The 26,210-nt window shown below is 50.7% G+C and overlaps 2 protein-coding genes across 8 annotated transcripts in view; both read left to right on the top strand.

Moving 5' to 3' along the window:
* The first annotated feature begins 203 nt into the window (after positions 1-203).
* On the top strand, positions 204-8,045 carry CDHR4 (cadherin related family member 4). The gene is made up of 20 exons (XM_064518549.1): positions 204-261; positions 585-605; positions 765-1,006; positions 1,121-1,283; positions 1,417-1,472; positions 1,656-1,787; positions 2,450-2,553; positions 2,632-2,768; positions 2,877-3,060; positions 3,269-3,419; positions 3,896-3,998; positions 4,317-4,532; positions 4,617-4,756; positions 4,971-5,115; positions 5,191-5,393; positions 5,548-5,687; positions 5,853-5,888; positions 7,532-7,573; positions 7,798-7,879; positions 7,992-8,045. Exons 1-20 carry the CDS (start codon positions 204-206, stop codon positions 8,043-8,045), a joined length of 2,409 nt encoding a protein of 802 aa, XP_064374619.1.
* A 2,424-nt stretch (positions 8,046-10,469) lies between these two features.
* IP6K1 (inositol hexakisphosphate kinase 1) overlaps positions 10,470-26,210 on the top strand; it is a 42,196-nt gene continuing 26,455 nt past the window's right edge. For 3 of the 7 annotated variants that reach the window (XM_064518592.1, XM_026106602.2, XM_064518590.1), the window contains exons 1-3: positions 10,470-10,611; positions 11,501-11,770; positions 16,095-16,194. The gene's annotated coding sequence lies outside the window, so the exon portion shown is untranslated. The remainder of the gene's footprint in view (positions 10,612-11,500; positions 11,771-16,094; positions 16,195-26,210) is intronic. The other 4 variants (XM_026106600.2, XM_064518591.1, XM_026106603.2 and 1 more) reach the window with 3 other exon arrangements.

Below are 26,210 nucleotides of genomic sequence, written 5' to 3'. Positions count from 1 at the left end.
TCCCCTCCCTCCCCGGGATCAAGGCACAGCTAGGATGACGGTCCCTGCCTGCAGAGGCTGTGGCTGCCGGGGCAATGCCCTGTCCCACCGCCCTGGGGCTGGACCAGGCACCGCAAGTGGCCGGCGTCATGCCAGGGCCTGGGTGGTGCCCAGCACCCATGGCAACAAGCTCTGGCGTGTCCCAAACAGAGCTACCTACCGCCATGGGCACGCACAGCCGTCTCGCTTTCCTCCTCCTTCTCCTCTCCTTCCATGCCCCAGGTATTTACCTCCTGGCCATGGCGGTCCAGTGCCTGTGCCTTGCCAGATTCGGGGCGGGGGGGGGGCAAGAACAGGGCAACGGGGCGGGGGGGCAGGGTCCCCCCCAGCTGGCCCCGTTTACCAGGATGGGTATGGGGTGGGTGGCAGCCGCCTGGCAAGGAATCAGGTGGGACAGGGGGAGCATCACCGGGGCATCACTGGGGCATCTCTAGGGCTTCACTGGGGCACCTCTGGGCATCGGCAGGGCATCTCCACAGCATAACTGGGGCAGTGTTGGGGGTTCCCTGGCAGGCTGGGGTGACACTGTCTCCTCCTTTTTCCAGGGTCTTTTGTCAGAGCCTCAGGTAAGAGCAGGGTGCCCTGGGCACCACCGTGCCTGCTGCACAGGGGCCAGGGTGCAGGGACGGGGGTCCCTAAAAGTGGCTGGGCAACCCTCTAGTCTGGTGTGCATTGGTGGTGAGGCCCTGACCTGAGCCCGGTCCCTGGGCATCTGCCCTTGCCAGCCCTGCTCGGCCTGCCGCGCATTGTCACCGTGAGCGAGGACACGGCACCGGGCACTCTCGTGGCCAAGGTGACGCTGGCCTGCAGCAACGTGAGCAGCAACCCCAGGGTCATGCTGGCCCGCGTCGAGCCCAGCAGCCCCTTCGACCCCAACGTCACCGTGCACAGCGTCGAGCTCGGCAATCCCTTCAACCCCATCGCCATCAGCACCAACCACACGCCCGCGTCCACGTTTCAGGCTGAGGTACAGCCGGGCGGCGGTGCCCGGAGCCACAGCCAGGCCCGCTGAGGGCAGGGAGTTCGGCCGGGACAACCACGGGTAGAGTGTGCCCTGCTGAGCACTGTGCCACCATGGCAGATCACGCTGCACGCTGGGGCAGCACTTGATGCCCACCGGGTGAACCAGTACGTGCTGACGCTGCGGGTTGCCTGCCATGGGGAGGACGAGGCTGAAGGGCAGCTCTTCATCAGGGTGACGGCGGCCCAGGCGCTCCACTGTGCTGCCAGGTTTGCCAGCACAGGTAACGGTCGGTGCCAGCAGCGGTGAGATGGGGCGCCTGGTGCTGCAGGGATGGGGTGCAGCCAAGGGGGTGGGCAGCTTTCGGCCACCCCAGCTCACGCCAGGCTTCTCTTGGCATCCACGTTGTGCTGCAGAAGGAGACGTGGTGCAGGTCCCAGCAGACGTGGCACCCCGAACGCCACTATACACTGTGGTGCCCTTCCAGCTGGCCAGAGAGCTGACAGTGAGTCCTGGGTGCGGTGGGGTCCTGCAGCTCCCCCCAGCAAGGGACAACTGCTTGGGGGACTCCAACCTCCTGCACTCTGTCAGCTTTTGGGGGATGGCTGGGGAGAAGGGGGATGTGGGATGCTGCCAAGGACATGGGGGACGGGAGGTTTCCGCTCTCCCTTTTGTGCCGGTCTCTCTGCAGTTCTACCTCAAAAACGATGACACACCACTTGTCCTCACTGAATGGGGCACCGTGCTGGCACCTGACAGCGGCTTTGACCCTGGAGGCAGCACCCAGGTGAGTGCCAAGGTCTCCCAGTCCTGGTATCGCCCCTCTCCCAGCCTGGTTGGGGTTAGCCCCTTGCTGGCCCTGCCCACGGCTCTCAGCAGCTTGTCCCTCACCAGATGGGCACCCAGCTCCTTGCAGTCCCCATCCCTGACTCTATGCCCATCCCCATCCTGTCTCCACCTCCATCCCCATCCCTATTCCTGTCCCCATCCTCATCTGCAACACTGTCTCCATCTTCAACCCCATCCTCGTCTGCGTCTGTCCCCATCTCCATTTCTGTTCCCATCTCCATCTCTGTCCCTATCCCCATCCCTATTCCCATCCCCATCCCTTCTCCATCTCTGTCCTTGTCTCCATCTCCATACACATCCCTTTTCCCAACTCCATCCATACCCCTGTACCATTTCCATCCTCATCTCCACCTCCATCTTCATCCCTATCCCTGTCTCTGTCCCTATCCCCATCCCTATCCCCAACCCTATCTCTATCCCTGTCCCTATCCCCATCTCTGTACTGACTCCTGTCTCTGTCCCTTATCCTCATCCCCTGTCCCCATCCCCATCGTCATCCCTATCCCCATCCCCATCCCACAGACCCGGGGCTGCTGTTGGCAGGCGGGTGGCCCCTACTCCTGGCTGTCCCCCGGCCTCTCGCCCTGGTGTTGCCTGCAGGTGTTCAGGCTGGAGATTGTGGTGACGGACCGTCATGGGCACAACTGCAGCGGGGCCGTGACAGTGGAATTGCTGCCATCGCGCCGTCCCCAGGTCAACTTCACGTGAGTGGGGCTGGGGCTGGGGCTGGGCCAGGGTTGGCTGGACTCATGCCATGCCATGCCACATGCCTGTGCCCACAGTGAGCCGTGGCGGGCTGTGACAGTGCCGGAGGGCACAGGCCCCTTGAAGGTGGTCACGCAGGTCCACGCCAGTGGTGACAAGGTCCGCTATGTCATCCTTGCTCCAGCGGCACCGGCGCTCTTCACTGTTGATGAGGGTGAGCAGGGCCTGCAGAAGGGTCCCCTGGGACATCCCCACCATCTTAGCAGCCTGTCTCCATCTGGGCCACCCCGGCCCAGCGTGAGGCTCCCTCCATGCCCCACAGTGACTGGTGAGATCCGCAGTGCCCACCGGTTAGACCTGGAGCGCTTCCCGCAGGCGGCCCACACCCAGCTGCTCGTCCAGGCCTACGACATGCTGAACCCCATGGACCGTGCGACCATGACACTCAACATCACTGTGCAGAGGAGGAGCCAGCAGGCACCACGCTGCGCCCCAGCCCTCTATGTGTACGGGCTGCGGGGCTTGGTGCCACATGGGGAGTCACGGGATCCTGGCACTGCTTGGGGAGATGGCCACGGGGCTGCTGCTGGAGGTCACGTGGTGGTGGTGGGGACAGTTACTTCCTGCATTCTCGAGGATGCCATTCCCGAGGGACCATGGCATCCCGGAGCGTGGTGGGAGAGGAGCTGAGCCCTGCTGCCTGCCTTTCTGCAGGTCCCAGGTGCCCGAGACAGTGCCCACCGGCAGGACCCTAGTGCTGCTGAGGTGCACAGACCCTGCCAGCGCCAACGGCTCTCTGCACTACACCGTCGAGGGTGCCCCAGCCTCACGCTCCCTCTTCCGCATGGAGGGGCCACAGCTGCAGGTCAGCAGGGCTGGGGCAAAGCGGGCCTGCAGGCATGGTTCAGGTGGCTGGTGAGCTTGGGGCGGTGGACATTGGATGGGAAGTGAGCGGGATGGTGGCGTCCATCTACCTGCTATGTGCAGTCATGCCAGGCCCAGAGCTGGGGGGCTCCCTGAAGTGCTCTGCCCCCTCAGTCCCACCAGTTCCTCCCCCCTGCTTCCCTGGCATGGCAGCAGCTCCACGGGACACCCTGTGTCTGCAAACACCCCAGTGCAGCAGCACACCCCAACCCTGCAGGGCACCCTGGCTCTGCGGGACAGCCTCAGCTCTGCAGGGCACCCTGGCTCTGCGGGGCACCCCTGGGTGGGGCACCCTTGGTTCTGTGGGCACCCTGGCTCTGCTGGCACCTCCAGCTCTGTGGGATACTCTGGCTCTGCAGGACACCCCCGTTGTGCAGCCCCCCAGGCCTGCGTGACCTCCTTGTCTGGACTTAGCAGGTCAATGCCACCCTGGACTATGACTCCGAGGCTGCAGTCGCTGTGGGTTTCCAGCTCACAGCCACCATTGTGGTGACGGCGGGAGGTCGGCCCCCACGGAGCAGTGAGTGCTGCGTGCCCACCTCCCCGCACACCCCTGTGCCCACATCCCCCCCTGGCGCCTGGGATCTTGCATACGGACTGATGGGGGCTGGGCCAACAACAGACTGAGGTGGAGAAAGCCCCTTGTGGACCCCCGAAACCCTGGACTGCAGGATGAAGTTTCTCTCCTGTTGCCCCAGAGATGCCCACCTTGAGGGCACGGGCAGTGCCACTGTCCCCGGTGTCCCCTGGCCTGTCCCACCAGGGCATGCCTGGCCCGATGCCAGCACCGGACGTGGGATGGCACCGGCACAGCTGAGCCGCTGTGTGTTCCACGCAGCCCGTGTGCCCGTGCTGGTGACGGTGACGCCCGTGAATGAATACACACCGGCATGCCCTGATGGCACAGCCTTCACAGTGCTGGAGACGGCAGCTTTCGGCACTGCTGTGGGGCGCATTGCCGGCACCGACCGCGACTACCCGCTGAACAGCATCGAGTACAGCCTCGAGGGGGGCCTGGGCTCTGCCCGGCCCTTCTCCATTGATGCACACACTGGTGAGCGCTTGGGCCCCCTTCCTGTCGCCAGGCTGGGCTCAGCCGCTCCCATGGGTGCCCAGCAGCTTGGCACTGCCCTGGCAGGTGAGATCTACGTGGTGGGGCCCCTGGACTATGAGTGGCAGAAGAGCTACAGGCTGACGGTGAAGATGACAGACACCCACAACGACCTGGACCCAGCGAACCGGCGGAGCTGCCTGTGTGACGTGGCTGTGCACGTGCAGGTGCGGGCGCTGCACCACGGCCATGCCGCTGCGGTCGCAACACCATGCGCCTTCGGCTGCCCCACCAGCAAGCTCCTGGGAGGCTGCGACTGGTCCTGGGGCAGGCCTGATGCCGGATTTCTGGGTGGTGCTTCTCAGCAGCGCAGCTGGGATGCACTGGTGAGGTGCTGGGGAGCTGGGCAAGGCAAAGCAGGGCCACCTCTGCTCCTGGCAGGCTGCGCTCAGCGAGGTGCCGGTGTGCACACCTGAGGTGCAGGAGCTGCGGATCATAGCCAAGCCAGCCACCCGCCAGCCTGTCACCCGCCTGGCATGCCAGGGCAGCCGCAATGGTGCCACGCTGTCCTACGCCATCATCAGAGGTGAGGAGCAGCTGAGCTGCTGCGTAGCCCAGCCTCCCGCTGTGGCCGGGGCCCTCAGCAGACCCTCTTGTCCAGGCAATGAGGACAGGCATTTTCGGCTGGAGGGTAACACCCTTTTCCACGTCCCCAATGGCCATGCCGAGCCCCGCACCTTTGTGCTGCTGGTGGAGGTGTGGGGTGGCCCTAGTGTCCCACGCCGCAGCACCACGGTGATGCTGGTGGTGCATGTCATCCCCTGGACCACCACGGCACCACCCAGGACCACTGCCCGGCGCACGGTAAGCGGGGGCCTCCTCCACAAAACCGAGCTGGGGTCCTGGCTCAACCCACGTGACCGGCACCCCCATGGCCAGGCAGTCCATCCTTCCTACCCTGGCCCCAAGGACGTCCACTCCCAGCCCGAACGTGGTCCCTTCAGCCCTGCCTTTGCAGACACTGTGGAAGGAGCCACTGGTCATCACACGCACAGAGGCAACCTGGAACCCACCAGCCTGGTTTGTGGCAGTATTGACTGTCTCTGGTGCCCTGCTCCTGGCCACCCTGGGCTGCATGGCCCGGACCCTGCTGCACAGGTGAGCCCTGGCCTGACAGAGCCATGGCCCTGCTGGCTTGTGGCACGGCACAGCCCATGGTGCTGCCAAAGAGCTCCTGGCAAGCAAGGCCAGGGGCTGCAGCCCTTCCCCTGCTTGTTGACCTGGGGTGAGGGGCTCAGAGCTGTTCTCTGCTCCTCATTGCAGTGCCCGAGACCGCAGCAAGCTGCTCCTGAGCGATAGGTAGGTGCCCACATAGGCCTGGGGTGACATGTGACTTTGCAGCAAAGGTCAGCAGCGGATGTTGGTCGCCTCAGCTTCAGCAAGGTTCTTGTCTTGGGCTTCCACAGCACCCTTGCAGCCAGATGGGGAGACACGGTGCTTCTCAGTGGGGTCATTTAATGTGTTTTGCATTTGTTCTGTGTTAGGTCTGGAATGCTGCTCTTGGCTGCTCCACGGAGCAGTCTGCCCACGGGTGAGGGTCTGGCACTGGTGGGGTCGCTGCCTAATGGGGAGCGATGGGTGCAGGGATGGTGATTTTGTTGGGGGACAGCCATATAGCTGGCTGGGCTGGGGGCAGAAACTGCTCCAGACAGCATGGGATGGCACAACAGTGACATCGCTACATCTCAGGGCTCAGTGCCAGCACTGGCTGGAGAAAGACCCTGGCACAGCCGTCAGGGTGGGAGCTGCCGGCAGCACTGGTGTCTCTCACTGGGGCCAGGACAACCACAGCCTCACTGGAGGGAAGCTGGATTCATCAGGGAAGGTGCTCCAGGAGGAGGTGTGCTGTCAGGGAGGATGAAGAGGAATGGGATGCTGCAGATAGGAGAGCTCAAGTCCCATGAAGGAGGGATGGCTTGAGGCTCTGCTCAACTGAGCAGTTGATGGCGATCCCCAGGACAGGGGACCCTATGAACTTGTGGCTGCAAGAGGAAGACTCCATCCCCGCCTGTGGGTTGCAGGTACAGCCTGGGGATGGGACCAGATTCAGCAGGGAAGGCACCGGAGCCTGCCTCAAGCAGCAAAACTGAGCTGTGGTGGGACACAATGGACAGAGACCACAGTGGGAGCATGTTGCTGGCCACCCACTTGTGGGAGGACATGAATGAAGCCTCTGGATCACAGACACTGTTCTTGAAGGGCACTTTAACCTCCCTGACACTGGCTGGAAGGGCAGCACAGCAGGAAGCAAGGAGCCTGGGAGATTTCTGGAGGGAGCTGGGGATAATTTGATGATACAGGTAACAGACAGAGGCACTGGAACGGCCAACTAGGGATGATGCACAGATGGATCTGCTGTTTGCTGACAAGGAAGAGCTGCTTAGGGAAGTGGTGCTTAGCCAGGAGCCTGGGGGGGTAGCAGCCCATGGGAGGCAGTACTGATGAGTAAAGGGGCTCTGGGGAGCTGGCAAGTCTCAAAGGACAGCATCCTCCAAGCGCAAGAACAGTCCATCCCGGTACCAGGAAACAAGCAGATATATCAGAAGACCAGCTTGGCTACACAGGGAATTTGTACAGGAGAGGGAAGCAAGGTCAGGCATTGAAGGAGGCATTTAGAAACACTGCCCAGGCTTGTAGGTACAGTGATAGCTACACAGACAAGGCTGAGGTTTTCAATACGTTTTTTGCCTTGGTTCACTGGCAAGGTCTCCCAGGCCTCTGCACTTAGAGGCAGGGTTCAAGAAGGAGATAACGACCAGCAGTGAAGGAGGACTGAGTTACTGGAGAGAACTTGGCCCATGTGAGTCCATGGGACCCGACGTGCTGCACCTGAGGGTGCTGAGAGCCGGCCCATGTTGTAGCAAGGCTGCTCTCAGTCATCTTTGAAAGGTCATGGTGTTCAGGGGAACAGTCTCTGACACAGTCTCCTGCTGGGCCCTCAGAGCCAAACTGGGGGGATACAGGCTGGATGAGTGGACAATCAGGTAGGTGAAAAATCAGCTGGCCCATTGGGCTTGACAGGGTGCAATCAGCAGTGCAAAGCCCGTCTGGCGACCTGTTCCTGGCAGCATCCCCCAAGGGACAGATGCTGGGACTGTTCAGCACCTCATTAACGCCCTGATAAAGGGCTCCAGTGCTCTCAGACAGCCCATGGGTGATGGTGCGCAAGGCTGAAGGCCCCTGGCTCATCCTGTCCTCCCATCTGCAGCTCTCGGGACTTGGCAGAGCAGAGGGCTGGAGCCCCGCAGAAGGGGAAAAAGGAGCGGGGCCGCCCTGACGCCGGCAGCCTGGTATGTGCCAGCGCCCACAATACTGCGCTGCAGCAGCGAGGGTGTGTGCCCTGCTGGAGGGGTGCAGGATGGCACCGCTGGCCCTCAGCACCCTCTCCATGCTCTTGCACAGGTGCAGTTTGACAGCCGTGCCCGGGACCCACGTGAAGGCGCTTCCTTCGCCTGACCCCCAGCCCCTCCAGGAGCAGAAGGGGGCCACCCCATCACCACCCCATGGCTCCCTGGGCAGCCGTGTTTTGTTTTCCTCAGGGCAGTGGCTTGGCATGGGTTTGGGGCATGGGAGAGATGGGTGCTGGCCAGAGAGAGCCCTGCACCACGATGGCTGAGTGCTGCATCCCCTCTCCAGGCATGTGCAGGGACTCTCTCTTCAACAGTGTCACGGGGGTACGTTGCTGGATCTGAGCAGCCAGAGGCCCAAAACCAGCAAGGGACTCAGCTGAAGAGTACCTGCAGCTCCCCACACGGCCTGCCAAACACAGCACCAAGGGCCTGGCAGAGAAACCCTGTGCATCCTTCATCCCTGGAAAGAGGATGGGTTCTTCGCTGCCAGAGGAGCTCCTCCAGCAAGCTGCACCAAGCAGCACAGATCCAATAAACAGGAGCACAACTTGCATTCTGCTGTCATGACCAGCCTGTTAGTCCAGCGGTGGCAGTCACTAGCATGTTGTCCCATCAGGGGCCCCGAGTGGAACGACCCAGGGGCCAGGCTCATGGTTACGGCCGGCACCAGGCCCTCAGCAGGGACCAGCACCATGGAGAATGTGCCGCATGCTTGGTGAGATCTGCTCTGCTTGCAGCAAGGTGCAGGCAACATTTCAGTAGCCTTTGGATGCGATTCAGTGGGGGTGAGAGCAGGCAGTCCTCCACAGAGAGGTGGTTTGGAGCAAGCTCCATCATGTGTAATTTTCAGAAACTTTTGCCCAGACTCATGATGATGCCGTTTCCTGCATCAGGGCTGAGGGATACCAGCTTTGCAATGCTGTCTGTGCAGGACAGTGCCCAGCATTTGGCCGTTTCTGAGGGTGAGTGCAGGGCGAGCAGGACCACTCTCTGGGCCCCTGGAGTAGGCAAAAGTGTGGCTACGCTGGGACTGAGAGTCCATGAGGAATCAAGAGCAATTAATGTCCTGAAAGCAGGTCTGCAGCTCCCCATTAGTGCCACGCCAGGCCCCACAGTGTCCCATGCCCCTCATGCCCCCTTCCTCGCTGAGAGCCTCTGGGTTCAGCTGCTTCAGGAACAAATGGGTGGCAGCTCTCAGTCGGAGGACATGGGTTTCTTAATTGTGACGAAGAGTGGAATTAGTGTGTGCACAGGTAAACGTGACATTCTGCGGAGGAGTTAACAGGGCCTCGCTAACACACTGGCGCTCTTTGAAGGAGTCAATAAACACAGGGAGAAGGGAAACAGCCAGACCTGCTGGCTATTTGAATTTCAAAGAAGCACTCAACAGGACGCCTCCCATCACCTTTTCGAGAAATGAAGTACTGGCGGTGTAAGAGGAAATAAAATTAATTTGGGGAGTAACTGTCTGAAAGGGAGGAAGCGGAGCAGGAGCGAACAGTCAGGTTTCACAGCAGAGAGGGGTCAGGAGCGCAGCCCGCAGGACTCGGGGGGAAGGCAGGCTGCCCAGACCAGCCTGGGAGAGGCAGCGACAGCCTTGCTGGGGACGCAGCGTTTCGGAGTCATAAGGACAAGAACTGCACGTGCAGGACTGCGGGAGGCTCTTACGACGCTGAGTGGCTGGGCGAGGAAGCGAGAGGCAGCATAGATACCTATAAAGTGATGAAGGCCAGCGAAGCTTAGCTTTACACAGAAACGATGACATTTGAACCATGACCAGTCAGGAACGAAACCTTTTATTACACTGATCTGTGAAAACATTTTGCTCATGGCTCAACAGCGATCAGAGAAGCAAACAGTTTCAAAAGCAGTACACGTCAGGCAGCACAACTGGGTAAAAATAACATGCGTTATTTTACTCAGAGCTGGCGATCACCAGGGTAGGAAGGAGGCCCGGGGACGAAGGCTACGCCGACAGCTGTCTCGCTGTGACCCCCAGCCGGCCCTGGGCGCCATGAGGAGGATGGGGCCGGTGTTGCAAAGGGCTGCCAGGGCACTGGGCGATGCCGCCAGTCCCCCGCGCAGCTCCAGCCCCGCGGCCGGGGCGGTGAGGAAGCGCAGGGAGCGGGCCAGCACCGTCCCCGGAGGCCTCCCCTCACGGCCCGGCCCGGCCTGACGTGACACTACCCCCAGCAACGGCCGCCCGCGCGCGCTCCCGCCGCCCGCACGCACCACCACCCCGCGCCCGTTTGACGGCATCCTGCGTCCCTATTGGCCGAGTGCAGCTCCCCAGATAGCCAATGAGAAGCCGCAGCCCGAGGGGAGGCGGAGTAGTCGAGGGCGTCACGTGTGCGTAACGTGCGGTGCAATCCGGAGGCCGTTCCTGCACGGATGGGGCGGGGGAGCCCTGCGCTTGAGTGACATCAGATTTGACCTGTCAGCATTTCACCGCGCGCCCGGGGGCAGGGGCTCAGTTTTTGATTGCTGCAACACTCGAGGGGGCGGGCTTTGGACGGCGCGGTTGCTATGACGGCAAGCAACGGGGCCCTGCCTCCTCAGCGGCCGCCATCTTGTTGTTGATTCGAGCGGCAGGCAGCGGGCGGCGGGGAGCGACGGAGCTGGGGGGCTCGGTGTCGCCAGCCCCCCGGCTGGGCAGGCAGAGCTCGGCTCTGGTGAGCGGCACCGGGAGAGGGCCGGGACTAGGGCCAGGCTGAGGGACGGAGGGCGTTGCACTAGGCGCGCTCCCGTGAGGGGAGGGAGGCGAGGGCCAGGCGCGCTCCAAGTGAGGGGAGGGAGGGAGGTGAGAGCCAGGCGCTCTCCTGTGAGGAGGGAGAGAGTGGGGAAGAGCCAGGCGTGGTATCGTGAGGGGAAGGAGAAGAGGCAGACTCGATCCCGGGGGGGGGGGCCAAGGCGGGCGCGGTCCCGTGGAGGGGGAGGGGCCAAGGCGGGCGCGGTCCCGTGAGGGGGTGGGGGGAGGCCAAGGCGGGCGCGATCCCATGGGAGGGGGGGAAGAGGCCAAGGCGGGCGCTGTCCTGTGAGGGGGTGGGGGGAGGCCAAGGCGGGCGCGATCCCGTAGGGGGGCAGGGGCGGCGAGGCAGGCGCAGTGCTCTGTGTGTGTGTCTGTGTGGGGGATGAGCCAGGCGAGGTCCTGTGAGGTGGAGGGGGGGAGCCAGGCGTGGTCCTGTGTGTGTGGGGGGGGTGCGAGCAAGGGAGCAAGCTGGTGAGATGGAGGGACAAGCCAGGGGGCCAGCGGGGTCCTGCCAGGTGAGGAGCAGGGGGAGCTGGGCAAGGTCTGGTGAGAGGAGAGGGAAAGCCAGGCATGTCCACGGGTTGGGGGCGGGGAAGACCCAGCTGCATGCCTGTACAAGGACCTTCTGGGGGACAGCTGCGGCAGCAGGTCTGGTTGGGATCTCTCTGTGTGGGGTCCCCCGGTGTGGGGAGAGCCCTAGGAGCAGCAAGGGCAGCACCCTGGCAGGACTGTGCTGCCCCTGCCTGGCTCTGAGGGCCCTGCCAGGGGAGCAGATCTAGCGTCCCCTCCCTTTGTGCCCTTCCATTCCACAGAAGCTGCTGGCAGGAAGGAGCTCCAGGCACCACGGTGGTAACATGAAACCAACATGGTGAGGAAGCCAGTGGGGTTGGGGGCCCTTCCTGCACACATCCCTGTAGAGGAAGGGGTGTGGGCAGGCTGTGGTAAGACTGCCTGTCCCAATGCTTACCGGGAGCTGTGCTGGTGGAAGGTGCCAGCTTGCTGTCCCTGGAGATGGATGCGCTCACTCATTTAGTGGTCTGCGGACCTGGACCTTAACCAACAACCTTCCATTGGGTTTCCAGGTAGGACTTGGATTAGGAGAGCTGGTACTGACTCCTCTTCCTTTCTCAGCTACTCTGAATTCGAACTGGTGTCAGGCTCTGCAACCCTCCATCTTAAAGCTCTGAATCGGCAAGGCCCCTGTTTTTCTTCCCGCCAGTGTGCTGTAGTGTGTGCTGCCTTTCTCATTTCAGCCTGTCTCTTTGTGTTTCTGTTTCATCTGCTTTTCTGCTCTTCAGATTCACCTGGTTTAACTTGGTATTCAGAGCTTCCAAAGCTGAATCCCATGTTCTGATGTTTGCTTATGAAGTGCTGAGTGGTTCCAGAATGGTTTGGTCTTGAATGTTTGTGTATTCTTAATGTAATATTTCTACAGCCAGTAGACTGATTTGTTAGTTGGTATTTTGTCTCACAAAACAGTATACTAAAATATCTTACACAAAGTTGTTTTATATTGAACTGTCATATGCAGCTGATATATTGATCTATGTATGTATGGTCAGATTTCTGATGTAGAAAAATACTATATTCTAGTCATACGTCACTGAGCTAAGACTTTGATTTCCTTTTTTCAGAAATTCTGACAGGACCTTTTAAGTCTTTCAGAATTAAGTATATCAGTTATTAGTTGTTGCTATCATAACTCTAAATAGGCCTGTTAGGGATATCTTGATAATCTGTAACGGTTTCTTGTCATTGAGATTGTAGAATATTTTTCTGTGACTGGATTAGTTTAGCCCTGCCCCAAGGTAAGTGCTTTGTTTTTGAGCTGGGGGCAAAGTGATGCATTTTGAGAAGATCAAGTATGCGCTCTGTATATAGCAAGATGACATTGGGTTGATGTTTCAGCTACATAAAACTCTTGTTTTCAATTTGAATTGTTCTAATGCTAAATTTTCCTCTGATGGCATCAGAGTGTTTCATACTCTCCTTGACGTTTTCAGCACAGCTATATCCAAGCATCTAGATGAACAACCTGTGCCATCCTGGTTAGAGCTTGTTAGGCTGGTTTAAAGCTTCCTTCTAATGACATTGCCTTTGTTTGCTGTACAATAAGGACTTGTGAGAGAGCAAGGGAATTGACTTTTGGCTCCTTGAGAAGGAAGTTGCTGTATGAAATCATTACTCTAGGAATCTCTTAAGACCACAGGGGTGGAAAGGTTAGGATGTACTGGTAGATCCTCTTCTGAACAGTGTGTGTGTCTTTTCTAGGATAGTTTCTACTGTGGTTGTCCATTATGTCCCTTGTGGCAGTTTGGCATGCTCCTTATGCGGGAAAGGAGCAAGTAAGCAGTATTTAGTTTTGAAATGAGAAAGGGGACAGTGTCTAGGATCTGCTTCCAGCCGCCAGGAGTTTTGGTTTAGCCACCTTCTGAGTTCAGCTCTTTCACACTTTAAGCTCATGTAGGCGTAGGCTGCAACCAGCAGGAGACTCTTGTCCTTTCCCTGGAACCAGCTAGGATGCCTGTGCAGGTAGGAATCTGAATTCCCTTACCTATGGGTCTGACCCAGGAACTGATCAAACTGAAGACAAACTAATGTGGTGTTTTTGTTTCTGCCAGCTATGTGGGTGCTTAAATGGTTTTGCTGGCACAAGAGAAGCAGTGGGAATATGTGGCTGGTAGTGGAGTGGAACCTCCTCCTTGTTCAACGGTAACTTGCACTGTGGCTGTAGAACAGCGTAACAAACTTTTTTTCTTTTTAAGAATCAAAGAATTAGAAAAATGGAAGAGTAGTGCCCATGCTTTTTTTCTGCTACTTTTGGGGATTAGTATCATTGTTTGCTTCATCATCAGGATGACAGTATGTTATCCTTATAAAATATACTAGAAAGTAAAATTAGATGCGCTTTGGGATCACTTCTCATGGCAGGTATTATAAGTCAGCTGACCTGCAACTTATTTTTGTATTGCATTCAAAGTTATCTGTAGGTCAAGGTTAAAAAAGCAAGCACTCAGAAGTTCAGAAGTGCCCAGACTGAAGTTGTACCTGAAACTTTAATCAGTTAGCCTTATGAATGAGCATTACGGCTTGTTCTTCATCATGCAGTGGCACACTATTCTCCTTCCCTACGAGCTCTGTGGTTTCTTCCCTCCTTGCCTCCTCCACATATGGAGCTTTCTCATTTAGGGTAAAACTACTAAACTCTGAAAGTGTGATCTTTTCTTGTTGAGCTTGACTAGCTTGAGATGCTGAGCCTTCTGCAGGTTTGGGGCTGTTTGACCACCTGCTTATAGGAGGACACAGTCTCTCTGCTAGCAGCCTCTTTGATTTAATGGGTCACCAAATGTGTGTATGGATGTTTGATCACATACTGTCTTTTTAGATTTCAGTTTTCAGTTGATGTTTCCCTATTTCTAAGGGTCATCATTGATTTGGTGACTTATGATTGACATACTGGTTTGGGAGGGGGTGACATTCATGCGATTCCCATTGAAATCAGAACTGTAGATACAGAGTTTGAGGTTGAATATCCAGCCCTTTTAATCCAGAGAAGAAGTTATATTATTTGCATCTGTGGCTGAAATGCAGATACTCAGCCATGAAAATATGCCAAAGGCTTTGTCTGGGCCATTGCTCAAGGACTGCATTGTAACCCAGGCACTTCGCTTATTTTCACCAGGTTCCCCAAATCTGGTCATGGTGAATTAGATGGTAATGTGGTTGAGACCTGTGCGTCAGTTGAGTGTTGATGCTGGGTTTTATAGTCTCAGAAGGCTGCATATTAGTATTGACAGAAAATTGAGGCCTGACTTGTTTTCTCTTGCTTTTCACGGTGTCACCCTATCAGCCTTGGTGCTGGGCAGGATTTAGAATTGAACTTCTAGAGTTTGTGTGTGGCAGCTTAGTAGAATTGTGCTCTGTGCTTGCTAGTTTATAGAAGGTGACTTCCTGAAGAACTGCATTTATTCCTGACTTTTCAGTGTTCGAGAAGGAATCAAAAATAAGCATAGTAAATGCAAGAGGTCTCTAGTGAGCTCTGAAATGGGTGAGCTAAAGAAAAGGAGTGGGAGAAATGAAAATGCAACAGAAACCTCTGCAAGAATCATGTCAGATATTTGTGTTGCTTGTTATAAACCTCACAAACCCTTCCAATGTGTGGAGGAGCGTCTAGCAGGCTCCCTTTTGTATTCCTGATGTGACAGGAATGCAGAGTAGGATACTGGCAAGAGTTTAATCACAGGTTTGTTGCTGCTGTCATAAGGGTGGTGGGGGAGGAAGAGGAAGTGTCTGTGCATGGCTTCTTAGTTTCTGTTTTGTAGGCATTGCCTGTGTGTGGTGCCTGTGCTGTTCTGATGTGGCAGCAGCTGTTGTTTCTGGCTTTCCCAGCATGCTCTTTGGGTATACGTACCTTCTCATGGGTGCCACTCTCCTTGTATGTTGGGATGGCTGTGGTTCCTGTAGAGACCCGATGAGGTGCCAACTACTCTGCAGATAATACTAAGGAGTATGCTGTCTTGATTTATTTCTGTAGGCTTGTCTATATGTATTTTGAATGGCTTTGTGTAGGAAAGACATAACAAGTAAAAGACAGCCTAAAGTATAACCCCTATCAGTATGTGGTCGATTTCATTCACAACAATGATTCTGTCTCCTTCTCTGGGGGTAAAGGAACAAGCTTTGCTACTACAGAGTGCCTCTATTATCAATATAATGGTATCCGTGCAACTGTTAACATTGGTGCAGTTATTTCTGTTACAAAATAACAGGTGCCTAGTTGCCATAATTATATTAGTAGAAGAACTGTGTCAACCAAATCTGATAAAAGCAGTAAGAAAGGTTATGAGATGTAATATCCTTGTCCTGGTAGGATGTTGTGACATGTGATTGAGAGCTCTGATAGATAAGCTCTCTCTGATTTATCTTTTGTAGTTAGAAAGGTTATCTCTTCCACCAGCTGTCTTGCTTCTTTGCCAAAAGTTACCTCCCTGATATTAGAAACTACAGCAGTGCCTGCTCAGCTGCCACAGTTTCATATACTATGCTTCAACCTTTCTTCATTGTTAATATCCATGAGTGCACTGGCCTGTGAACCAGGCCAGGTGAAGAGCACATCCTGTTTTGCTCCACCTGCTTGTTGGTAGTCTTCAGCTGAGGGGTGGGGGAAGCAGTTGTGGGCAGTGGTCTCTTCAGCCATAGTAGTAAATTTTGTAAAGAGCTCTGTCAGAGCCTTGAGAAGTGTGTGAGAGCATTTGTGTCCTTAAAAGAGCTTGCTATGAATTCTGGACTTGAGGAGAGCATGGTCTCCAATGGTCTGAGTTGGTAGTATTATGAAGCAGGTAAAGATCTAATGAAACGAAAGCTAATTTGGTATTTGCTAACTCATTTCCATGCAACGTCTTTCAGGCTGACTTGCTTCTGGCAGCCTGCTCCCTCTTGATTGTGCGAGGTCGGCTCCATATTCCAGTGACTGTTCAACAGAAAGAACTTGGATGACTTCTTCAAGGTAACTTTCCTGTTTTGCCCACAGTACCTCTGCAGCTACATTAAATAGCATGCAAAGAGATACTCACTTTTTGTTTTTACCTCTTACTTCATAATTTTACTCTTCAATAAGTATATACAAGTATGGTTTGTGAGCAGCATGCTGTCATCTTTAGAGGAAACTACAGGAACACCCAAGTAAATGCACGAAAACAGAGTGAAAAGTGTGGTCTTGTTTTATATTTGTTAACTTCTTTTAATCAAATCAGTGTCAACTCTTTATAATATCAACTAAGCTTCCATGATTCGGAGAGTAATTCTGTTACGCTTTAGCAGTTCTGGCCCTTTAGATGGTTGAATTGTAGCTAAATTATCTTAGACTTCAGAACTCAATTCACTGCCTTTTATTTATTTACTTTTTCTGCCCCTCTTCCCCCTTTCTATTTTGAGTTTAGTTTGATGGAAGGTGATAGTCTGGCTTGATTGTGCTGACTTGATAGTCTTTCAGGCTGAAGAGTTCCTTTGTGCTGTGCTGCATTTGGAAGAAACTCTGCCGCACCGATTTTTCCCCCAATTCTTGATCAACAAAGATATGACTCGCTTGTACCTGTGACATAACTATTTCTTTGCTGATAAACTTGAATTGACCTCATTTTTTGGAGAGGTGATATTTTTAGATAGCAGTTATGCTGCATAGATCACTTTTTTGTGGTTGGGAAGTCCCTGATCTGTGGAACTAAAGGCCTTTGCTGGTTTGAAGTGCAGTAGGTAGTGATCAAAGATACCAAGTTTCCCAGCTACTTCCCTGTGGTAGGAAGAGGAGCAATGCAGTATCATCTTAGCATGTGATGCTTCTGTGACTTTATCATAGCTGACTTCTGTTAGATAGAAGTGCTGATTTAAGGACGAACTATTGTATATCTAATATATTTTGCTGTGACATTGCTTCCAGATTTCTTTCTTTTTTTGTAGTTTTATGCTGCATTGCATTTCCCCCTCTTTTAAACTGTCGGAGTGCATTTGTGCAAAATATCGTGTAAGCTTTAATTCAGATTAAAATTATCCACTGTTGAAATACCTGACAATATTTTGATATCAAAAAGTGAGTTTAGAAGTCTTGGAAAGGCACACGAAGCTATTATGGCTGTTTGTTTGCTCTGCTTCCTTTGACAGTACTGTCTAAGCAGCTTAAGCACATGTGGGGAGGCAGTCATGATCTCATTACACTGAGCTATAGGTGATGAGTGGCTTTGAGCGGTAAAATCAGTGCAATGGTCTATACAGATGTCAGTGAGTTATTTAAAGCAGGAAGGATTCGGGAGAGAAGACTGGGGCCTACTTAGTCAATGGCAGATTCAAACCGAAAAGTAATTTCAGTGAGAGCGTTGGAGCTATTGTAGAATATGAGGTATAATTGTGCTCTCGTGTTGGTTTGAGTACTATTGTGGATTGTAAATGTAATTAGTTAAGTTCTGGAGCTTTGGAAGGCCATCACAACATTTGCTGCCTAGTGGAAGGAATGTCATGCTTTTCTGAACTGCAGTCTACCTGTGTAAAGCTCCATGGCAATTCTGAGTTGGTATACTTGTCTGCTTCATGGCTATAGACTCTTATTCCAGAAATCCAGGGGAAGAAAAAGACCTAACTTGGGTTTTAAAAATCTTTTACAAGGATTGTTAAGGCAGTCTGAAGCTCAGTTTGTGTTGAAAAACTGCACATGCAGGCTTTTTTCTTAACTAGTTTCTTAAACAAAACCTTAAAACCCAAATAACAAAAGCAAAGAAAACCCCATGCCCTGCCCCCAAAACAATCCATCTCCACCCAAAAAACCACACGAAGTTAATCATGAATATATAGATTTTGCGTGGATTAAACATGGCCGTATTCAAGGTGATTATGGATGTACTTACTTACATTTGCAAATAAGGAAATGAAGCAGACCATTTCAGATTTCCTATTTGGATTGAGTAATGTGTCTTTTCTCATGCTGTGCAAGTGGCATCTTCTTTGGCTAGGGGTAAATCTTTGTGTAACTCAGATCTGAATTTTTTAGTTTTTTCCAAAAGTGTGTGCCTGAACATACTTATTAAAATCTGAAGGTAACTATATTCAAATCAGTAAGTACTACTCATATTCAAATCAGTAAGTACTACTCAGGTGTGTGTTAAGCATCTTTTATTTTTACAGAACTGAGTGGAAACCTCTAACTTCTTTAGTCAGACTGAATAATAGCACTGTTTTGCACTGTGCTTCATCTGAATGATCTTAGGAGCTATGCACACTGATATTTTTCCCTCTTTAATATCAACACTCTGGACTTCTCTTTTTCTCCAGAAAACTTTTTCCTTCATTATTCTTAATCTTGAGTAAGATCACAGGTATTTCTGCTCCTGTGTTCTGTGGATTAGTCATGTAGCATTCTTAAAACTGAAGCTCTTACATGTATTTGAGCAGCTGAATACATAGATGCTACTGATAATTTGGTTCATCTGATGACAAAAAACAATCTTTTAAAAACTTGATTCTGATTCGCAAGTGCAGCTTGACTTGAATATTCTTAGTTAAACTGTTAAATGGTATTAGATGTATCATTCACCAGGCAAAAGTAAACCATGAGCTTTATTCACTGCAGTTTAAGTACCTTCCTCAAACCTGGCAGTTACAGGTTACAAGTTAGACTGCGAAGTGTTTCCAAACTGTGTGTTTCTTGTACTCCATCATATTGTAGTGTGACAATGAGAAGAAAACGCAAACGTTTTAAAAAAAAAAAAAAATCCTGATAAGCTCAGTATCTTGTGGTAGTGAGTTTCCAGGTTGACTCTTTCCTGAGTACAAAGCAGTTTTTATCGTTTGTTTTGCTTTTGTTGGCAGTTTTCTTACGATCTTAGAAGAGAACTATATATTATTTGTTCCCTATAGTGTTCATTAGGTTGTGTCTTCCAGACTGAGAGGCTACATTTATGCCACTTGTTATCAAACTGTATTGAACTGAGGAAAATTAAATAAAAACAAATTTGCTTTCACCAGCTACGTTTGGCCCATGATTTATTGGACCCCTCATAACACAGATGGCTGCGGGAATACATGTGATATGACAGACTAATGTTTTGCAGAAGCTATAACACACTGTCCCAGTGTCTTTAGAGGAACTGAAGGTGTGAAGAATCAAGGTGTGAAGCTTTTATGCGTTTGAGACAGACATGTTACTAAAAGCAAAGTTGTCACAATCTGTGTCTTCAAAAGGAAGTGTGCTGTGCCTTTTTAGCAGTATAGGGCAAAAACCATTTATATACAGATGTTGCACTTAAATAGATACAAGCCAGTTTGAGAGTGGATCAGATTTAACGTACAATTTTGTTTTGGTTTTGTGCCATTGTTACTTAGTGGACTCAGTCATTGTAACTGGCATTCTAGAAAGCCTGTTGGGAAGAGCTTTGAGCTCTGCTTGAATAGCTTAGCATCCAAATGAGAGATCTGGAAATCTTTGACTTGCAGAGTATTTAAGAACTTGTTTGGGGCTGTTGCAGTGAATGGGAAGTTAAATATATGTTTCATTTATCTAAATTTTCACCTTATTGGAAAAGGAGGAGTGTCTCGTTTCAAGCCAGGATAGAACTGGCTGATGTGGTAGAGTATTCTGAGAGGTGTACTAATCCAGTGTCAGTGTATGGTATAAGCAAAGAAATGATGAAGATCTGGAGTATTAAAGGACCCTTCCCTTTGGAAGGAGCTTGAAGCAATAGAAGCGTGTGCAGGGGCTGTTTCTTTGGCAGCTGGAGGCTCCCTTCTCCTTGCATACTTCTTTTTACATAGCCCATGCTGCATTGGATCACTGGAAAGTCTGTGCTTTGCTAGAAGAAAACACCAAAGGATGGCAGTGCTGGCTTCTGGTTCTGGTAAAATGATCTTGCAGAAGTTTTAAAAGACAGATTTTGGTTTTTTTGCCCTTCAAAACAGGTAGCATCTTGTCAAGCTTGCAACTGGCTACCTGACTCATTCTGCTCTTATTCTGAGAAAATAACCAGAGCATGCTGCAAGCCACAAAACACCCTGAGGTACTGCAACAGCCTTAAGATTTTCAGCATGAGTGATTGGGAGTCTTACAGACTTTTTGCTGCTCCCTACAAGGGTAACAGGCATAATGAAAGGCCTTGATCAAAATCCCTTCCGTGACCTTAAGTGTTATGTCATGTATGTTTTGCCATGTTGGATTTCTCAGTGTCAGCTAGGGATTTGAGCGTACCCTTGTCTGAAGTTCTCTTATGGTTGTAGCTCATGTCAGACAAACTGCTGCCTGTTGCTTTTTATCTGTGTGCTTCCATGGCTTTGTTTACTTTCTTGCAGTATCTTCACTGAGATTTTTCCTAACATTGAGGTCAATCTCACAAGTAAATTGCCCAGATTTTTCTCTTTCCTTCTCCTCTCTATTTTTAGTAGGTTGACTGTATATGGAAATGTACCTTAGATTGATAGTACTTTCTCATGGAAAAATTCAGAATGAAGAGGTGTCAAGTTGGGAAGTTATAGCTCATCTTTTCTTGCCTGTGACCCTTAGGGGTCATCTGCTTAGGAAAATTAAACTGGTATCAAGTAGGGGGCATGGATTTGCAGTGCGATTACGTGGCTTTAACGTCCTGTGGGTATGCTTATAAGGTCATTTCTGCTACAAATGCTTGGGACAGCTGCATTAATCAGCATGTTCATCCCTGCGTAGTGCAGTTCTGCCAGTGGAATCCCTTAATGTAGATAGATAGATACAGTTACAGTGGTAAAACTGTGCTTTTAAAATACAGCTTATTTTGCTAGGAGTATTGAGAAGGCAGTCAGTGTTGCAAGTGTATTTTTTGTCAGTGGGACTAGCACATGAGCTACCAACACTTTTCCAAGCTTAACATGATTAGGTGGAAAAAATATGGCCTCAAAAACATTTTTTTTCTCCAATTGAATTTGTGGTTTTTTTCCAGCAGCAGTGTAAAAAAAAAATTGGGCTGTGTGGGGGAAGGGAGTCCTCTATCAGGTGGCCTAGTAAAATTTTTACCTCTTCCCTACAAATCTTGTTATATTTATTGCAGAACGGGTGTGTACTTGGCATGGTAGAGCAACCTGCAGTTCCCTTCTCTCATACAATAAATCAGGCTGTGTCCTGAGCATCGACAGGCATTATTGTGTGGAGCACAGCACACCTGGCTGCCTTGGATTTCTCTGTCTCTCTGATCACCCTCAGTTGCTTAAAAAGAAACCCTCCAAATCCTGTTTCATATCAGTGTCTCAGCACTGCATCAGAAGAAACCACTAGATAACAGCTGTTCCTTGTGCTTTTGGCATGAGAATTTGTTTACGAGAGTGAAATGAATTTATTTGGATAATCTTGATCTTATGCTCTTCAGTCTTTCTGTGGAACTAAGAGCGTAAAAACAGACATACTCCTAAATTCTCCTTTTCTCTTTCTACCATTTAAGCAGAAAAGTTGCTGAAAGGTTTGGTTCTTTGGCCAAACACAGCACTGCGTTCACTTGCAAACAGTGCCCTAATTTTAGTCTGTATCAACAAATTCAGTGCAGCTGCTGATGGGCAGGGACACAAACTTGTAAATTCTTGAGAATTTAATTATCAGGTAAGACTAAATTGAACTGGAATGCAAGTCGAGCATGGAAAATAAAGTAATCTCAAGCTGCAGTCTTTGCAAAGCAGTATGCAGATAGCTTACTTGACTGTTCTGCTGTTCTTTCTCTGAAGACTGTTCTGCAGATGTCTGAAGTACACCAAGTCTGAGCGGTTTGACCAGCATCATTGAAATATTCAAGAGAGGCACCAAGACCAGTAACCCATTTCTAGTTCATTTTTTTGATTACATCTTGCTGCTTTCCATTTGAATGATCTCATATATATGATTATTATCTAAAGAATCTCTTAACCAGATCAACTGGGCACTTAACCAAATCAACTGGGCACTAAACTTCAGTAGAGAAATGTAAGAATTGCTTTTTTTCTCCTGACTGATGTTTTAACAGTGCTCAGACAAGAGCTCACTGTGCAGTAAAACAACCTGATGCTGTTTGGAGTCTGCCAAATGCAAATATTGTCTCTTTCTACATGGGGCAGCTGACAGCGTAGCTAAAGCAAAATAATTGGTCAGTGTTACCTGCATGGTAAGACTGAGAAAATCCTAATGCAGATTTCCCTCCCCACCGCCTTTACTTGCCAAATAAGTTCTGACAGCAAAAATGCCTTGGGGTATCCCTGGGTATGTGGGATTTCTGCTTGAGTAGTGAGATACCAGATCACATGAAGCTATAGAGCTTGCTGTTAACGCCTTATTTTACATGGAAGGGTAGCATACTTGGTCAAAGTGTTAAAAATCATGGTGCTCACCCGCTTTTGCTCAGAAAGGTGCTCTGTGTATCACACACAGTTTTGGCAGGACTTACCTTGGTCAGGATGTTGCTGTGATGTGACTTAGTGATGATAAGAGGCGCAGGTAGGACTTGGGCCATGGCTAAGGTACATATTTGTTTCTGGCCACAAGTGAGAAGACCTTATGGATGTGCTACTGCTGTTTGCCCGTTTGGATGTCAAGCTTGTCCCCTTTCTAAAAGCAGGAGCTGTACTGAATGGGCATTACTAGAGATCTCTTGAAGGCGGAGATCCTGTAGTCCTCAGTTTCTTTAAAACAGAGCCAATTGCTTAGAATCCCTTTATCAAACACTGTTGCTTTCCATATAGTTCTGAGACAGCTCAGGAACAGAGCAATGTATAGATCGGAGGAGGAGATGGGTCATAGTGGTGCTGAAGCACATAGTATCTCATAATTGTAAAATTGTTTTGCAGTCAGTTTGAGGAGGATCAAATCAAATGCTGGTTTTAAAAGTCCTTAAGGATGAAATTAGTTTGCTTATGATGTTTCTTTGTGGCAAGTTTTGTGCTCAGCTTTCATGCATAACTCTTAGACTTGATAAAACTAGGTGTTCTTATTCCTAGGAAACAAAACATTTTTGCTGCTTCCTGAGTACTGGAGCCAGTTTCTGCTCCTTAGCAGCTAACTTTGCAAAGGGAGAGGAGAGGAAGCACAGAACATGAAGTAGATGCTCGCAGTGGGCCCTGTGGATAGTGTTCCTCGTCCTCTAATGTGGGGTCAGTCTCTTTGAAATGAGAAACACGTCTCTTTCCAGCTATGAAACTGATGCTTGACAGTAGCCATGCTGCATTCCCTGGGAGAGTCTGTCTGTTCCCCTTGTCGCAGCTGGGAGTGAGATGTAAGGTTTTGGCTTGTTTTTTCTCTTTAGTAGTACACAGGTAAAGCAGAACCAGAGGAAAAGCATCGGATTATCTGCATTCTGGAGGGGAAGAGAAAGGGCCACTCTGTTTTTAGTGCTGTGAAGTGCAAAAATGCACAGAGACAAACAGCATGATGTTTTCATCATTAGTGATGTGAAGAAAAGGCAGATTAGGGAATTGACCTCCTCTAGACCTAATGAATTCAGTTTGTCTTTTGTAGCTAAGATCTCGAGATAAACACAAGAGGCTGGCAAGTCATTGCGAAAAGATCTTGTGCTTAAGTCAGGTCTCAGTCAGCAGCTTGAAAAAATGTTTTCCATACTTGTGGAGAAGCTTTATGAGCAGTTAATGCATATCACATAAGTTTTGGTGTAGTTGCTATTGTCTTTTTTATTGTTTCAGAGAAACAAGTAGTGGAGATACTGGGGTAAAGGGTAGGAAGTCTGCGTTATGCATCTGCTTTGTGACCTGAGAAATGAATTGGCTTGGTTTATAGCAGTGGAGCTGTAGTGTATTGACAGTCTGTTTTCTGGTAGGCATGAGTTTCTCTCAGTGGCTTCTGTGTATGGATAGGGAAAATCCAGTTTCTGAGTCACTGTTGATGAAAGAGATGCCCTTAATTATATCCATGCCTTTGCTGAAGGGACTGTTTCTGGTTTTTCTCTTGGTTATTTGCCCAAGTAAACAATTTTCTCATTTGGAATAAGCATTGCAGTTTTCAAATCCACCTGTTCCCAGAAGGGGGCAGGGGAGACTTTTGAGTTCTGGAGTCTGCTAAAATGTACTTTTGCTTATTTGTGTTACACTTCCATGTTCGCTTTCAGACACAGCAGGTGTTGCCACTGCTTTGGCAGTGTGAGCGTGGCATAGCGAAATGACTGCTCAATGCCGGAAGCCTGCAGCAATGGCCTAGGCTGCAAGTGTTGTGTGTCCTTTAGTTCTCCTTTCTCCCAGGGAGGACTGGAACATCTTTGAGTTCTCTCCTGACATCCCCCCTCATCTGATGCACTGAGATATTATGCATATGAGGACTATGAGAACACAGAGGCATCAAAAAGCATCTCCCTTTCTACACCTAGAGCAGTCTAGATACTTGGCATCTCCCTGGGCAAAAATCTTAGTTCTTTATTCCATTGTCTTAATTCTTCTAATTAAAACTGAAAAAAGTTTCTCCATGAAACTGTTTCCTACAGTTTTCAGGATGCCCTAGGTTTGCTCTGTAGCTAGCAGACATCTAATGCTAAATTCACTCAGCACTGCTGACTGTGAAGGGGAGGCTTTTTTGCCGAGCATGTTAGAAACAGGTCATGCAGCTCTCCAGTGAGATGGCTTTATATCCTGCAGTGAGACCTCTGGTTTCTTCAACAACCTGGGACACAGACAGAACAAACTCAGTTTGTTAGTCTGCATTTCTATCTTTGAACTGTAGAAACAACTACTTTCTCTCGGGACAGCATCTATCACTGTGCCTGTGATAATGTATGTGGTAGTTTCTACCCCTAACTTAGTAGTAAAAGGCTGAATGTGGAAAATGGACGTGTTGCTGAATGGGGTGGCTGAATTAGCGATAGCTGATGCAGACAAGGCTGAGGTGTTCAATGCTTTTTTGCCTCTGTTTTCAGTGGCAAGGTCTCCCAGGCCTCTCTGCTTAGAGGTAAGGCTCAAAGAGGAGACAACAACCAGCAGCGGATGAAGGTTGAGACAGGCATTACTTGAGAGAAGTTGGCCCATGTGAGTCCATGGGAACTGACAGGCTTGCACCCAGGGTTGCCGAGAGCTAGCCCAGGTTGTAGCGCGGCCGTGGTCATTTTTGAAAGGTCATGGAGATCTTGGGAGGTCTCTGACAGGACAAAGGCAAATGTTGCACTCATCCTCAAAACAGGCCAGAAGGACAATCCAGAGAACTACAGGCTGGTCAGCCTCGCTTCAGTCCCTGGGACAATCATGAAGAAGGTCTTTCTGGAATGTATATTTAGGTGCGTGAAGGAGAGGAATGTGATGGGGAACAGTCAGTATGGATTTACTAAGGATAAATCATGCCTGACCCATCTCGTTGCCTTCTGTGATAAAATGGTTAGATTTGTGGATAAGGAAGAGCAGTGGAGGCCAGTGAGCTTAACTTTGCCAAGGCTTTTGACGCTGTCTCCCGCAATATCCTTGTATGCAAGCTGGAACGTTATTGTCTGGATGGATAGAGCATAAATTCAAACACATCAGGGAATTCTGTGAAGAGTAAATGGAGCCAGGTGAGGATGAAATAGTGATTCATAGAGAGAGCTCTTTTCACGCAGCAGGATGATAGCTTCTGAAAGTAGGCTTTTTAACCTGCCTGTCTTTTCCTTCTGAATGTCATTGTGTGTCACAGTGGACCTGGATGGAAGGCGGTGTTCAAAAGGCTGTCTGGTTAAAATTAATCAGTCTTGCTCATTATCAGCGTAGGCTGATACGCATGTTCTACTGGGACGGGGGGAGGGATTGACTTGAAAGTAAGCTATTCAAGTTCACATTGTTTTGTTTTTCATTCGGAGTCATCTGTGTTTATGGAGTATTGTACATAACTGTATTTAAGTAGCCATCTGGCTCTTTTGGAGATATCAGTCATACCTGACTTACACATGCATCTTCCGTGGCAGTTTATGGAATGCTGAGAGGTTGGTTTGTAAAGAAGAAACAGTGGCTCAAAATCTTACTGAATTTCATTTTCAGTAGGTTACAGCCTCTTTGCCTGTGTTTGACCCATTTTCTAGTTAAAAGGTGCTCTGG

This window comes from Dromaius novaehollandiae, chromosome 12, assembly GCF_036370855.1.
Source record: "Dromaius novaehollandiae isolate bDroNov1 chromosome 12, bDroNov1.hap1, whole genome shotgun sequence".
NCBI classification, from domain to species: Eukaryota; Metazoa; Chordata; class Aves; order Casuariiformes; family Dromaiidae; genus Dromaius; species Dromaius novaehollandiae.
Note: the sequence above shows the minus strand (reverse complement) of the source record. Positions and strands in the feature narration are given on the sequence as shown.